General features: G+C 41.4%; 1 protein-coding gene across 9 annotated transcripts in view; it reads left to right on the plus strand.

Annotated features, from left to right (window-relative positions):
• The window catches only part of plekha6 (pleckstrin homology domain containing, family A member 6), a 371,706-nt gene that overhangs the window by 79,579 nt on the left and 277,559 nt on the right, over window positions 1-14,568 (plus strand). For 4 of the 9 annotated variants that reach the window (XM_049569004.1, XM_049569216.1, XM_049569075.1 and 1 more), the window contains exon 1: window positions 9,316-9,515. The exons of 1 other annotated variant lie outside the window; for it this stretch is intronic. In XM_049569004.1, coding sequence (XP_049424961.1) covers window positions 9,484-9,515 — 32 coding nt within the window. In that variant the 5' untranslated portion in view covers window positions 9,316-9,483. Of the gene's footprint in view, window positions 1-7,103; window positions 7,383-8,339; window positions 8,393-9,315; window positions 9,516-14,568 lie in introns of those variants that run through there. 4 more of the 9 variants (XM_049569547.1, XM_049569604.1, XM_049569368.1 and 1 more) reach the window with 3 other exon arrangements.

The raw sequence follows: 14,568 nt of genomic DNA on the forward strand, positions 1-14,568 counted from the left end.
TTCATTAGTTTTAAATATGAAGAAATGTAAAATGTCACTTGGATGAGGCTGTCAGTCAGTCAGTAAGAGATCACAGGCTGAAATTGGCATTTCATCCTCACATGCAGCCGCAACAATGGTCAAGCTGCATGTAGCCTGCAGAGTTTAACTGAAAAGGAGTGAAGTACCTTCACTAGCATGACATAATGTGGTCCTGTTTATCTTGGAAGGTGAGAGCACTCAAACACATAATTAGCATTACCATGAACCTTTTCATTCCTTCTGAATGGGTGAGTGTTTCTATCTGAATAGGTTTTCCAGTCACTCATATCATCACACTAAGTGCACTATATGAACTTTTGATGCAAACATTTAACAACACATCGTCACCGTCGATGTCTGAACTACCTCGTAAAAGGAACATTTTACAATTCTTCACATTATAAACCAAAAAAATTATTTTGTTTCTTAATTAATATTAATGTTATTTTAATTTAAGTCTCTTAATGAGCAGCTTTTTCAAAATGATTTAAGGAATTATTTTCAGTTCAGTTTAGTTTCAGTTATTTTCAGAATGTTTTTCATTATTCTGAGAGACTAACTGAATTTTCAGATAGGGGAGACCTGGGCCAATTGTGACAACATTTTAGGTTTTCCTTAATAACTAACCTCTTTATAACACTGATGCTGCAGCAGATAAAGGTGGTCATTTTAACTTAATTACTGCTGGGTGGCTTATTGTAACCTGTAATAATATAACCTAGCAATAAATTTATATTATTGCACAAAAGTACTGTAACTAATGGGCCAAACTAAATTTTTAAAATAAAAGTAGTGCAATAAAAGTGTAATATTCGCATCTGAGACAGTGGAGTAGATTAATAATGTAGCATAGAATGGAAATACTGCTAGGTAAAGTACAAGCGCCTCTAAATTTTTGTTAGTTTTTGTGTTTCTGTGAGGGAAGCGCCATCTCATGGTAACACCTTGTAATTGAATAAATAGGCATGTTACAGTGGAATCTAGGCACCCCCAGAAAGGTGGGGGGAAGTTGGCTGGAAGTTGGCAAGCATCCGGAGTACCTGGGGGGCAAACCTCCCACTTTAAGTATGGCCGTCGTAAACAGGGCCGCCATTAGAATGGGTAAAATGGGTTTGGGTATATCTTTTGAACCAGATGAGCCAGAGATACAAACTTGGTGTCTATTTTATGGTTTCTGGCCATCAGAAAGTCAATGGAATACTGATCTTCATGATTGGGTGTGTCTGGACCCTTAATTTGCATGTTTCCAAGATGGCGGTTACCTGACAATGAGTTACCAGGGGCCAAAGAGGGTTTTAACAGGTATGGAATGTTATAAAATATTGTTATCCAGAAATTATGTCTCAAAACTTCAAAAATCACACCAGTGCAGAACAACCTGGTCAACTAACAACTGGAAATATACATGGTGGGTCCAAACAATGAAGCATCTAACCTACTGCAAAATAGCACTTTTGGTTCCAGTGCATATTTAACTAAATATCAGTGCATTACAAATGTTAGTGTCTAAAATTATCTCAAGATATGTAATGGTGTAACCAACTGACATATTTGAATTCTCAATTTTGAATGGCTGCACAGTGTTAATTAATTCCTGATAATTAGCCTATCCAGGGCCAGTTTGAGTGAACTTCCTGTTCATCATTCCCCCGTCATGAGGTCCAGTGCTCTGAACACCAAAGAATGGTGACTGGAACACACAAGATGCAATCCTGTAGGCTATTTTTGAACCAATAGGCAGAGTTGGGTAAGGGTTACTTTAAAAGTAATCAAAGTACTTTACTGTGTTACTTTTTTTTAAAGTAACCAATTACTTTACTGAGCAAAGTAACTCAATTACTTTTAAAGTATTTCCAATGTTACTCCCTGAGAAAAGTAACTCAAGCACTTTTAAAGTTCTTTTGAGTATTCTACATTTCCTATTGGGCAATGGACCACAGGGCGCTAAGCCTACATTTTTTTTTTTTTTTGTCTCCAAAGTTAAAGTTATGGACCACTTCCCCTTCACTGAGATCCAATTCAAGCCGTCACTTTGACCACTAGAAACACAGAATGATATGCTGACGTAGACAACTGTAGGGCAACAAAACCCCAGCGTTTTTAATATTTCCTCTAGGGATGTTACCACACAGAGTAAAAGGGGGAAATGATAGTGTGAAACAGCAGAGGCACTTTGTCAACCTGCTGAGTACTGCCATTAGCATTGTTGGGAACATAAATTCGGGCTTCACACGGCGGCACCAAATATGTTAGGATCAATATATTAGGTCTCACCAAGAGGCACCAAATATGTAGGGATTTAATTGGCTATTGGAAATAATTAATAATTATTATTAATAATTAATAATCATGTTAAATAATGTGACTTAATTAACATTAAATCACCTTGTGGGGCACCATTCCCGTAAAGGGAAAACTGATAGCCAGTTAAAGATATCAGTCTCATAAAATAGGCTAAACTATTAATTTGGAGTTTGATTAATAATTAAATTAATGGCAACAACCAAAATTAACAGTAACGCCTGAAGGATTTCGGAGTTCTTGACACAGCAGAGGTTGACTATTCATTCACTCTTGTGCAACATTAAACAGACAGCAGGTATGATTCCAAAGAATTATATTTATTCACAAACTAGCAAAGCAAACCAAAACACACAAATGCTAACTAACTATATACAAGCTTGGTGTGTATGTATGTGTGTGTGTGTGTGTGTGTGTGTGTGTGTGTGTGTGTCTGAGTGTGAGAGAGAGAGAAAAGACAAAGACAAAGGCGGGTGTGGTGATCAAAGAGCCGTTTGGCCTACAAAAGAAAATGGCTGACAACAGGGAACTACAAGATGGCCGAATCAAAGCTGGCTTCAGGCTCGGGGGGGGGGGGTGTTTGTCTGACTGTGTGGTCAGGACAAAGACAAAGGAAAAGAAGCAGGAACTCTGAGATGCCTGTTTGGGTGTAGCTCTGTTGAAAGCCTATTTGTTCATGAGTCTATGTCAATGTGACGTGTGTTGCAAACAGTCTGGATTAGTGCAGAGTATGTTTAGTTGTGTGCAAGAATCTGTTTGTGAACAGTATTAACAAACTAAACACTTACCTTTGGCGAAGTCAACTAATGCAAACAATCACAACAATAACTCAGTCAACAGCATCAAATCACATACAACAAGTTAAACAGTCTTGCTTAGCCTGTAAAGCTGTGATAAGCTATGCCCAGTTGTTACGTTACCGATCCTTGAATGGATGGGAGAAAGAGTCCCTTGGTGGTGTACTGCTTTGTTAGCCGGCAGAAGAAGGCTGGGAAGATGGTTCCAGATGCAGTCTTTGTTGTGTGCTTTGTTCAAAAGGTGAAACTCCAAGGAAGCTGGTCGCTCAGGTTTTAGCAGAGTTAGACGCTGGGTGCTAACTCACTTGGTTCTCTTCGCTGCTGGAACGCTAGTTGCAAACCTTGTGTTTGCAAGAGAGTCTATGATCAATTGTCCTCCCTTTAGTGGTTTCGGGCAAGGAGCAAGGATCTGGGCCTCTGTTGTTCCAGGCCCAGCCAGAAAGAGATGTGGGCTGCTACACAGCTGTAGAGCAAGAGGGCTGTGAGCTGCTGTAGCTCCAGAGCAAGAGAGAGTTGTCTGAAGGGAGCAGACCTTGTACAGATGCCTGTGACATCAGAGTCACATGTCACTGTAAAAGTCCTGTCCAATCAAGTTGTGTCTCACTGAGGTGTGAGGTGAGACCTCCTGTGGAGATGGGTGTCACATAGCTCTCTTTGTTTGAAAGACAAAGAACATGCGAGGAAAAAGCCTTTAAATGTCCAGTGTAGATTTTACCAAATGATGAATCATCTGTGGTCCTGTGAATCCCAACAGCATCAAGCTAGCAAACAATGTTACATCCTCACGGTCGGACATAAAGTAAAAACATTAACAAATATTGGCGGGGCTTTTACTCACCACAACTGCAGAGGCTACCAGCTTCATTTGAAACAGACTACATTATAAAAGGGCCGTTATTTATTAATCCCTCTGTGTTTTTATATATTTACTTTTTATCTGCTCCCGTTGTCTTTATAAAGTTAACATATCACGCCGTCATTTCAAACTCAACACCTGGATTTCTTTCAGATTAAAAGCCCCTTATAATCTCGGGTGAGAGAATCCCTCTATTTTCTAAATAGGCTTTTATTGTGAAACATTTGTAGGAACTTGGTTGTGGAGGATATAGTTAGCTTGAATGTTTGAGTACGGTACTTCAAATGTAGCTCCTGCCATCTGCTGGCACTTTTAGGTGACTACAACAACATTTCAACTGGCACATGAACAGACAGAGTGACTGAAATAATAGTAAAAGTAATAAAAATAGGACAAGAATAACCCGATGACATCACACACGTTGTGAAAGATGACCGGGGATAATTGGTGAGTACCATTGTGTAGTATGTCATGTCTGTCGGCCAAGTCACGGTACGAGTGTAGTACTAGTGTGTACCAGGCATAATGCAAGTCCTGAGTCTGACCTGTCTGACCAGCGAATCCTCCTCCACCTTTTTTTAGACTCCACTGTAGACAACGGCAGCATTTCTTCTACCATGAGCTAGCCACAAGCTTTATGGCTTCTTTCGGACTGATAGGTTTAACGTTTTTTCCATTATTATAACCAAAAGACAGTCGCTGCTGTTTCGAAGCTGAAGGACCAGCATTCTAAAAGTAACAGAAGTAACTGATGGCTTGTTTGAAAATGTACTCAAGTATTTGATTACTCAAACAGTAAACTAACACATTAGGTTACTTGTTACTACAAAAAGTAATCAAACGTTATACCCAACTCTGCCAATAGGTTACTGTCACTGTCAGACAAAGCAATTATCTCAGATCCCATTCACCCCCCACCAGCGATCCTGATCAGCCATGAGGTAAACTCCTCACCTCAAGCAGAGGCATAAAGTAGGGTACACATGACGTACACATGAGGTAACACAGCACTGGATGATCCAGATGACACATCCACAGATATCAGTCCTATGAGAGCAGCTACTGCTTTTCCATGAATCAATGAATGGGCAACCAACTGCAGTCCTCTGGTCAACCTTCCTGGAGATGTCAGACATCCTCCACAGGTTTATCTACTACGAGCGGGAAGGTGACTGGACAGGACATCTCTGTGAATCAGCAAGAATGCTACCCTACCTCACTGCAGCAGGCCACTACAAATATGGGCAGCAGTATTTGCCTCTGTATTTGGCTGAGATGAAGAAACTGCCAGACACAGCCCCAGAGGTACATGAAACACTGCTGGCAGGTGTATTTGTTGGTAGACGAGCAGATGGCAACCACAACAGTGTTTCTCTTGACATGCTTCTGGAGCAGACGTATAATGCAGATGACAAGGAGGCGAGTGGTCTGGATGGCATTAGACTCAGCCCTGCTGCCCGGACAAAGTCGGTCTACACAAAACCACTCACTGCAGCTGTCTCTGCAGAGCTCAAGTCTACGCTCAACCTCTACTCCTCAAGCCCACACCATGAGTCTGGTCACAGCCGTGTAACCAGGGATGCAGAGATGGTAGTCAAGGTCATGGCAGCAGCGGAGACTAACCCATTTACAGTGACCACATCATCCCTGATCAACATATCAACAGGACAGTGTGCTGATTCCACAGTCAAGGACAACCTGATCAGTGTGAAAGAACTGGGTCTGAAGGCACTGTGTGAGTGACTGTCTAGTGATCAGAAGAAGACAAACATAGTGAACATTAACACTTTCCATGCACAAAACACATGGAATACATGGAATCTGAGGGGGACATAATGTAATAACATGGCCTACGTATTTTTGAGATTGCAGCCATATTGACAGTATGCAAAAGCGAGCTCAAGTATAAACCTGAGCCAATGTATTCATATAGCTCAAAAAGCATAACATTTGCCAAAACAGTCAACAGTCATGGTAAAGGTCATGGTAAAACTGATTTTAAACTGGCCATATTGGATTTCCAGCAGCAAGTTGACTGGGTTGTCCCTATAGGTTGTGATCCTACTGGGTCATAGATATCATTTCTGGTGGCCAACCTTTTACAGCAGGGCAAATGCAGCACACCCCCCCTTTGCCCTCCGGGTAGAAGGCTTTTGGATGGTGTGGGAAATTAAATATAATAAAATTATATTATAGGTTGTATAATAGCAAAGCAAAAATGTATTTTATATTTTTCACACACACACTGTGGCATAGGCAGTGTCAGCTTGTTGAGATCACTTATGATTATGAATGTCAGCTGATGAAAATGGGTATAATGTGACTCTCTATAAATATAATAATATTTTGCACCTCCTAATTGTTAATTGATTGATTGTTTTTGCAACCAGGTTTTTTTTGGGGTTTTTGGGGGGGGGGGGGTCTGCTTTACCCACTAAGCCTAGACGCCCCTATTCTGCCATATTTTAATGTGTAATGCTATGTTATGTAATAACTTTAGCTAATAGTATTAGCCTACCTCCAATCGTCTGCAGCAGGTAAATTCACTCTTGGAACATCAGTTTTCCACAGGAAAATAAGCTCTGGATTTCTTCTCCTGTTTGTAGTAGTCATCCTGGTGGTCACTGCAGACCCGCAGGTCTGCATAGGCAATGTATGGACAGGAGTGTTAGGATCCATTTGTAGCACAACTAGCCAAAAATGTAGGGTCCAACAAAATCAGCAAAGATGGCTGCCAGAAGTGTAGCTCCTCATTTTGTTGGCACAGGCTGGAGATGCGCAAATATGAACCACCTTTTACAACATACTGTAGGTGTTGTGATTCACTGGACTACAGATGATTTGTCATTTGTTAAAATCTAAGGTGGACATGCGAATGCTTTTTTTCTTGCCATCTGAAATGGTAAGATATCTCATGTTCCTTGTTCTATAAACAAAGACAGTTATTTGACCCTCATCTCCACAGGATGCCCCACCTCACACCTCAGTGAGAGACAGGTCTCAAAACTTGATTGGACAATACCTTTACGGTGTCATGTGACTCTGTCATGTCACCAGGCAACTGTAGAAGTTCTGATCCTTTCACTGTCATTCTTCCTCTTTTTCCTTGTGTGCCTTGACCATCCCAGACAAGCTCTCACTTGTTCCTGGGCCCTTGACCTGCCCAGAGGCCCTTGCCCGTGAACCACTAAGGGAAAGGCAAGGACAAGGAGAACCAAGTTGAGTTAGCATCCCAACATCTAACTCTGCAAGGACCCGAGTGACCGGCTTCCTCGGATCTGCATCTTTGGAACAAAGGACACTACAAAGACTGCTTCTGGAACCACAGCTCTTTCCAGCCTTTCCCTGCCAGCTAACAAAAGCAGCATGCCTCAAACCAACTCTTCCCTCCATCCATTCACTGATTGGTAATGTAACAACTGGGCGTAGCAGCTGTACAGGCTAACTGTTTAACTTGTTATATGTGATTTAATGCTGTTTATTGAGTCTTGCTGTGATTGTTTGCAGTAAGGTTATTGGTTAGTTGGCTTTGCCAAAGCTAAGTGATGTTAGTTTGCTAATGCTGTTCACGTCTTGCACGCAACTAAACATCCTCTGCACTAATCCAGACCCTTTGCAACACATATCATATTCACATAGATTCATTTACAAATTTGCTTTCAACAGAGCTACACCCAGAGAGGCAGCTCAAAGCTCCCGCTTCTTTTCCTTTTTCTTTGTCCTGACCACACGGTCAGACAAACCCTCCCCCGATCTGAAGCCAGCTTTGATTCGGCCATCTTGTAGTTTGCTGTTGTCAGCCATTTTGTTTTGTAGGACAAACGGCCCTTTAATTACCACACCCGCCTTTGTCTCTTTGTCTCTTTGTCTCTCTCTCTCTCTCTCTCTCTCTCTCTCTCTCTCTCACAATAGTTACATAATAGTTTAGTGAACTTTATGAGGCCGATACCATTTACTGGCTATCATTTTGCCCTTTTTGGGAATGGTGCCCCACGAGGTGCTTTAGTGTAAATTACCTCATATTATTTAACATAATTAATGATAATTAGTAATAATTATCAATTATTTCTGATAGCTAATTTGATACTTTAATTGGAGATCTATTATGAGGTCAGGACCTTGATGAGGCATAGATCCCAACATTTTGGGGCCGCTGCGAGAGACCTATTAGATTTCCAACAAATAGTATCCCCGCTTTTTATAACACTAGTAGAATTCCTTACATTTTTGGTGAACTACTAAACTACTAAACTACATTTACTGTAAAATACTCTGATTACTGTACTCTCTCCAGAACTCTAACAGATTTTCACTGTTGTTTTCCTGCAACAAGTGACATGTGGTGATATCTTGTGATATTTCAGATGGAGACTTCTGCTTAATGAGGCAATAACAAACAGACCGGATCAAGTGAAAGGTAAACAGACACTTCTGCCCCTTATAATGACAATCTGAGCTGCTCTGTGTCAAAAATAACCACTTTTAATGATGTTCAGATGCCCTGTGTGCTTCCATTAAAGCTCATTCCGCGGCTGCTGGCCGCTGCCAGCTCCCTCAACACTGGACCAATTTCAAAAAGTTTTCGTTTACATCAGTGTCTTTGATCAATTTATACAGGTAAATAGGGTCCAGGTTGAAAAATGCTGAAGTTCTCCTTTGAGGACCTGGAGAGTCCCTAAAGGGGGGATGGTAGGGTGCAACAACACCGCACTTTTGCTTCCAATATAAATGTAGAGACAAAGCATGGTGTTTTTGTTGTTGTTGTTGTTGTTGTTGTTGTTGTTAAACCTAACCATGTGCATTTGTTACACAGTGATATAAATCTAAATACAAGGTGTGTTACCAACATTGTAAGTTTATTTTGAAAAAGACTGTATGCATGTAAGGAGCAGAAACTGCACAACGGAAGTGTATTTTGAAAGACTCATTGCATGTAACAAACTTAAATTGACACAGCATGCCAGAACGTCAACAACAGACGCACCAGAAAGTCGGTGTAGAAAGTCCACCGACCAAGCAGCAACGTGTGACGAGTTGGGAGTGAGAATGTGTTGTATGAACATCCTTTACCCCCACCCAACCTCCAACTCGATGGCTGATCAGGCATTCGCAGGCATCACTAGCCTGATAAACAATCAATGAGAGAGAGAGAGAGAGAGAGAGAGAGAGAGAGAGACCATGACAGAGATAGAGCATATATCAGCCAGACTGAGGGGACTGAATGAGCTGAGTGTTGCAATTCTTAGCCAGAGGGCAGCAAGTGTGTGCGTGCGTGCGTGCATGAGTGCGTGCGAGAGAGAGAGAGAGGGAGGGTGAGAGAGACAGGTGGAGAAATAGGCTGAGAGAGAGAGGCATGCGGTCTGAAGGAGATAGAAGAGGACTGTGTATCTCTCTTCTCTTCTCTGTCCAACTGCTTTCCACCTCTCCGTCATCTCTTATCTCTCCTCCATCTGTCTGTCTGGACTTCCCGTTTCCTGTACTGCTGGTACATGACTGATCCAGGGGAGGATGTTGAAGTTCCGTGTGGACAGAAGAGTGAGGTAGGTGGAGGGAGAAAGGAGGAAGTGACACACAGGGCTGGAGTAAGGACAAGATGAGGAAGACATGGAGAGGAGAAGGGGAGGTTGATGAAAGAGTGGACAGCCTGGAGCTTGGAGGTCAGAGATGACTGCAATGCAGTGCCAGCAGGAAACACAGGAAAACCATGAGTCCTGCTGTGTATGCGTATGGGCGATGTATGTGCTCTGTGGGCAGTGATTTTTAGAGTAGAGTGTGTTTGTTTTGTGTGTGTGTGTGTGTGTGTGTGTGTGTGTGTAAGAATCATGTGACTCAGTGTGCTGATGTGTGTCTGGCTGGTGTCTTCCACAGTGGTGCAGTGCTAAATCAGGAGCAGGAATTTAAAAAGGCTGTTATGGTTTTGTCTGTATGTTGTTGGTGACACGCATTCCTTGCTGTTATGTTTTCTTCTTTTTGACCTCACTACACAACCAGTTGTCAATCAGCCAGTGGGATTAATATGTCATATAATAATGATGCAGTATTGGTTTCTGTAGTTGTCACTTTTGTAATTGCATGGTATGGATGCTTCCAGCTGCCTCTCTGTCAGCTCCACCAAATGTTTTTGTAAATTTAGGCTCTTGTGTCTTTTTTGCCAGTGTTGGTGGTGCTTCCTGTGGTTGGCTTGGATCGTGGTGGCATGTGGCTGAGAGTTACTCATCAGGATGAGGAAATCATCTCACCTGTCTGTAAACGCTCTGTCTAACGACTAGCTGCTAGCTAGCTACTAGCAAGCCAGGTCAAGGTTTTCAAATGTAAACATTTATAAAAATCAAAGAGAGATGTTGAAGAATGGGGACCAGCTGAACTAGCTTTCTGCCAACCATCGGCATTAGAGATAAACTGTGCTGAATCCTTTTCCAACAGGATATCATGTAATATCCTTTGTTTCATCAAAACTTGTCTAAATCCTGGATCGGGCCATTCACCCAGGTGACTCTTTATATATGCTGATTCCAACAGAGCAGAGGCGAGAGAAGGAGTGGAGGAGTGTACTTTGGTGAATATGGACTGGTGTGTCGGTGGGATTGTGGGCTGCTGTCCCATCCCTGATGTGGATCAGTGCTGTCAGTGTTTGGTAAAAGCAACCATGCCGCTGTCTTATTGGGGTCAGCATGTGTGGACGCTTAGATTATTCCACAATCAAAAACCACGGTTTACCAGAACCATCAAATAACATGGACTATAAATGAGTTATAATGCAGCATCCAACAATGTAACACAACACATAAAAAGGACTAAATTACAGTGCACAAATTAAACGAGCTGATTGGATCACATTTCACTGGAGTTGTATGTTGTGTAATTTTATGTGACAAATAAATGATTCAATTGAATTGAACTGAACTGAACTGAACTGAACTGTACTGAACTAAACTGAACTGAACAGAACAGAATTGAATTAAATTGAATTAAATTGGCACAGTGGTGCAGTAGTTAGCATTGTTGCTTCACAGTAAGAGGGTTCCTGGTTCGAACCTGGGGTGGGTGAACCTTCTGTGCAGAGTTTACATGTTCTCCCTGTGTCAGCGTGGGTTTTCTCTGGGTCTCCAGCTTCCTCCTACAGCCCCAAGACAAGCAGGTCAATTGGTGACTCTAAATTGACTGCAGGTGTGAATGTGGGTGTGAATGGTTGTCTGTTACCCGTTTTCCACCAAAGCAGTTCCAGTGCTGGTTCGGGGCCAGAGCTTTATTTGGAACCGGTTTTCCTGTTTCGACAGACAAAAGAACTGGCTCTAGGCCAGAAAAAACGGTTCCAGAGTGGCACCAGTTCTTTGTTGGACTAAAAAAAACGAACCACATACATCACTGGGAAGGGGGCGGGGTTATTGAGACCAGCAACAATAAACGAGACCCGAAAAGTGCCAATTTTAAAAAAACAGACAAACAAAGAGTGAAGCCATCGACGCATCGAAGCAACAGTGGTCCGTCGAGGAAACAAGCTGTTTCCTTGCCTTATGGTTGTCGGCAGAGGTTCAAAACAAACTCGAGGGAGCTTCGCGGACCAAGCCAGTACTATCCAAATACAGCTCGCCAACACCATTCAGCAGCTCAGGTCAAAGCCACCAGACCAGACCAGGTAAGAGTTGTTGTGTTGTTTATCCAGTAATTTGTCTCACCAGACACTATGCAAACATGGAGATATACCTAAAAGTATGACTTGATAATATAAATATGTGTTGTGATAAATGAACAATCATTCATACACAATCCCCTACCACCCATGACTGCTGCCATTGAACCAGGGCAGCTACATACTCCAAACAGCAATACTATCCACAATCGTCACTGTTACTTGTATACCCACATCCTCATTTCCATATGTTGTGAGGCCTGTATACTCTGTCATAAGACTAGTGCTGATTGCTGAGCTGACGTGTTTGTTACATTGTACTGCTGAACCTTTGTTTATCTACTTATGACTTAAAAAAAACTTTTAAACTGATTATTCTATTCTTGTACACAGGGAAGAGGAAGAGAGACAGCAACACAGGGCTGCTGGAATATCTGGAGAGGGCAGACGTGAGGTTCTTGCAGCACAGCAAGGACCTGAATGATGCCCTGCTGCAGAAACTGGAGACTGACACCAGTGCATTTCTTAGACTGATGGGGTGCATGGTATCTGTGATGGAGGCCCAAGCCGAGAAATGAGCAGTTCTGTTTCATGGGTAGTTTTAGTTTTGCACATTCAATGCACACTTGTCACTGTTATCATTAGCTTGTTTTTGTATTTAAATAAATTTTCATTTTGTAAAGAGACATGTCTGCTTCTGTATGTTTTGACTTAATGATGTACAATTTAACTGGGTAATAAGTTCAAATAAAGTTAGTAAAAACAAGTCACAAACTCAACAGGTTATCCATTTATGAAGATGCTTTTCATAGATGTCTTCAGTCACTGTGTTTATAAAGAAATGAGAACATGACAGCCATAATCATTTCTATGAATTTACTGAACTGAAGGATGAAACAATATTGGTGACATAAAGTAGTCCAGCAAACATAGGTAAAAGTAGTCATGTAAGCAGCAACAAAACAGCAAAAACACTGGAGAGTAGCAGCCAAAACATGTGCAGCATACACAATAGGGTTGGGAACGATTAACCGATACGACCGGATATCCGATTTGACAAGCGAGAGATATGGCTACGTCGGCAGCAGCCTCCTCAATCGATACGAAGCAGCCATGAATCCTTAGATGAATCGATTATAGAGTCATGGATTCGGGTATCGCGAGGCTAGCAATCGGTTGACTGACTTTAACAGTTTGCATCTTGAAAACAACGCGAGAGCCGGCGGCATGCTCTGTAGCAGGCATTACTGACAACGATAATGGATGTAAACATCAGCGCCAGCTTGACTGGTGGAGATGAGGAACAGAAGCTAATGCTGGTTGGATAAACCAGGGAGCAGCCAAGCCGCAGCAGAAACTAAAGGCGAATCCTGCCGGTTGTGGGTTGAACGCAGGGTCACAGACACAGACAGAAATACGTATTCCTGTCAAATATGGCAGCGCATGATAACGTCTTTGTCGGTGTCATGACTGCCCAGAAATACCAGGCGAGCCCTGGCAGCACACAGGTATGTGACGTGTCAGAGGAGAAATGAGCCGTTCACATTTCCACAAACCTCACCGCACTTTAGGAACTGTTCTTTACTTGTCAGGGGAGGACAGGGGTGGCTGGTTGATTTTTATTTTATTTATTTATTTTATTTTGATCCCCCCTTATGTTAATCACTTATTCATGCCGTTTTTGAAGTATGATTAAGTCAATAAGTAATTTATTCCATTGAAATATCATTGATGTATTATAGAAAAGTGATTTATCTTTTCATAAATGACAAACACAGAGTGTAGCAAACACAGAGAAATAGTCTGACATGCTGTCAGTGATAAGCTGCTAGTCATCACAGTCCATGATATCAACTAATAACAGCAGATTCTGCCCCTACATTGCATATTATTATTTTATTCTGCTTTATGTTTATATTGTACAGCGTTATAATAAACTTTATTCCAGACTCAAGTCCATATAAGATACATACAAAAACACAGACAATACCATAAAAACAACACAACAAGTAGGTTTAAAACACTTTAATTTTACTTAAAGTTCACTTCACTTAAAGTTTAAAACTTCTTCTCATTTTTATATTGATCCCATCCAACAAAATGATGTTCATTCAGCAAGACTTTTTTTGGTCCATGTCTAAAAATAAATACATTTGACATGTGATTTTGTTGTTGTTTGACTTTTTATTTTATTTTTGCCAGTGCCATACAGCAACAATGCTTGGGGATGTGGTCTTTTACAAATTTGAAAATACTGTAAGAATGTCACTTTTATAGAATTGGCTTCTTTATTTTATAATGTATGATTAATGTCTGCATCAACAAATGTTAATCATAGAATTGCATCGAATCGTATCGTATCGGTCCTACACTGTATCGAATTGTATTGAATCATATCGTAACCCGTGTATCTAGATACGTATTGAAGCGTCTATCACAGAGAGATTCCCAACCCTAATACACAACCAGAACTAAATAAAACAAACATTTGAATTCCACCTTATTCCACCTTATTCAACCTGAACTTGATCTTAATAGAGGCTAATTAGGTATAAATTACAGCAAAACCGTACTGTACACTGAAGTGTATTATTCAAAGTTTTAAACAAATATAAAAACCAATAAAAATTTCTGGGCAAGGGTTACACAGGAAGGTGCAACACCCCTTGACGCAGGGGCGCCAGGGATGAAGAGTTAATGTTGCCCCCATCCTCTTCTTGCTGTAGCATGTTTTAAGTGTTCAGCTGCATGTCTTCGGACATTATCTGTTCCCTCTTTAAATGACTTCAGGACGGCATCTGTAAAAGTTGGAAGACAAAAAGCGCTAGCAATGCATAAGCAATCTGTAAGCCATGCACTTGAGCACACTGTCTGCATATATATAGCTCCATTTGCTGCATAACAAAGCTAGAGAAGTTATATTACACTACCTCAATCAAATACACATCTTGAAAAGTGCTGCA

Source organism: Epinephelus fuscoguttatus, linkage group LG1 (assembly GCF_011397635.1).
Source record: "Epinephelus fuscoguttatus linkage group LG1, E.fuscoguttatus.final_Chr_v1".
NCBI classification, from domain to species: domain Eukaryota; kingdom Metazoa; phylum Chordata; class Actinopteri; order Perciformes; family Serranidae; genus Epinephelus; species Epinephelus fuscoguttatus.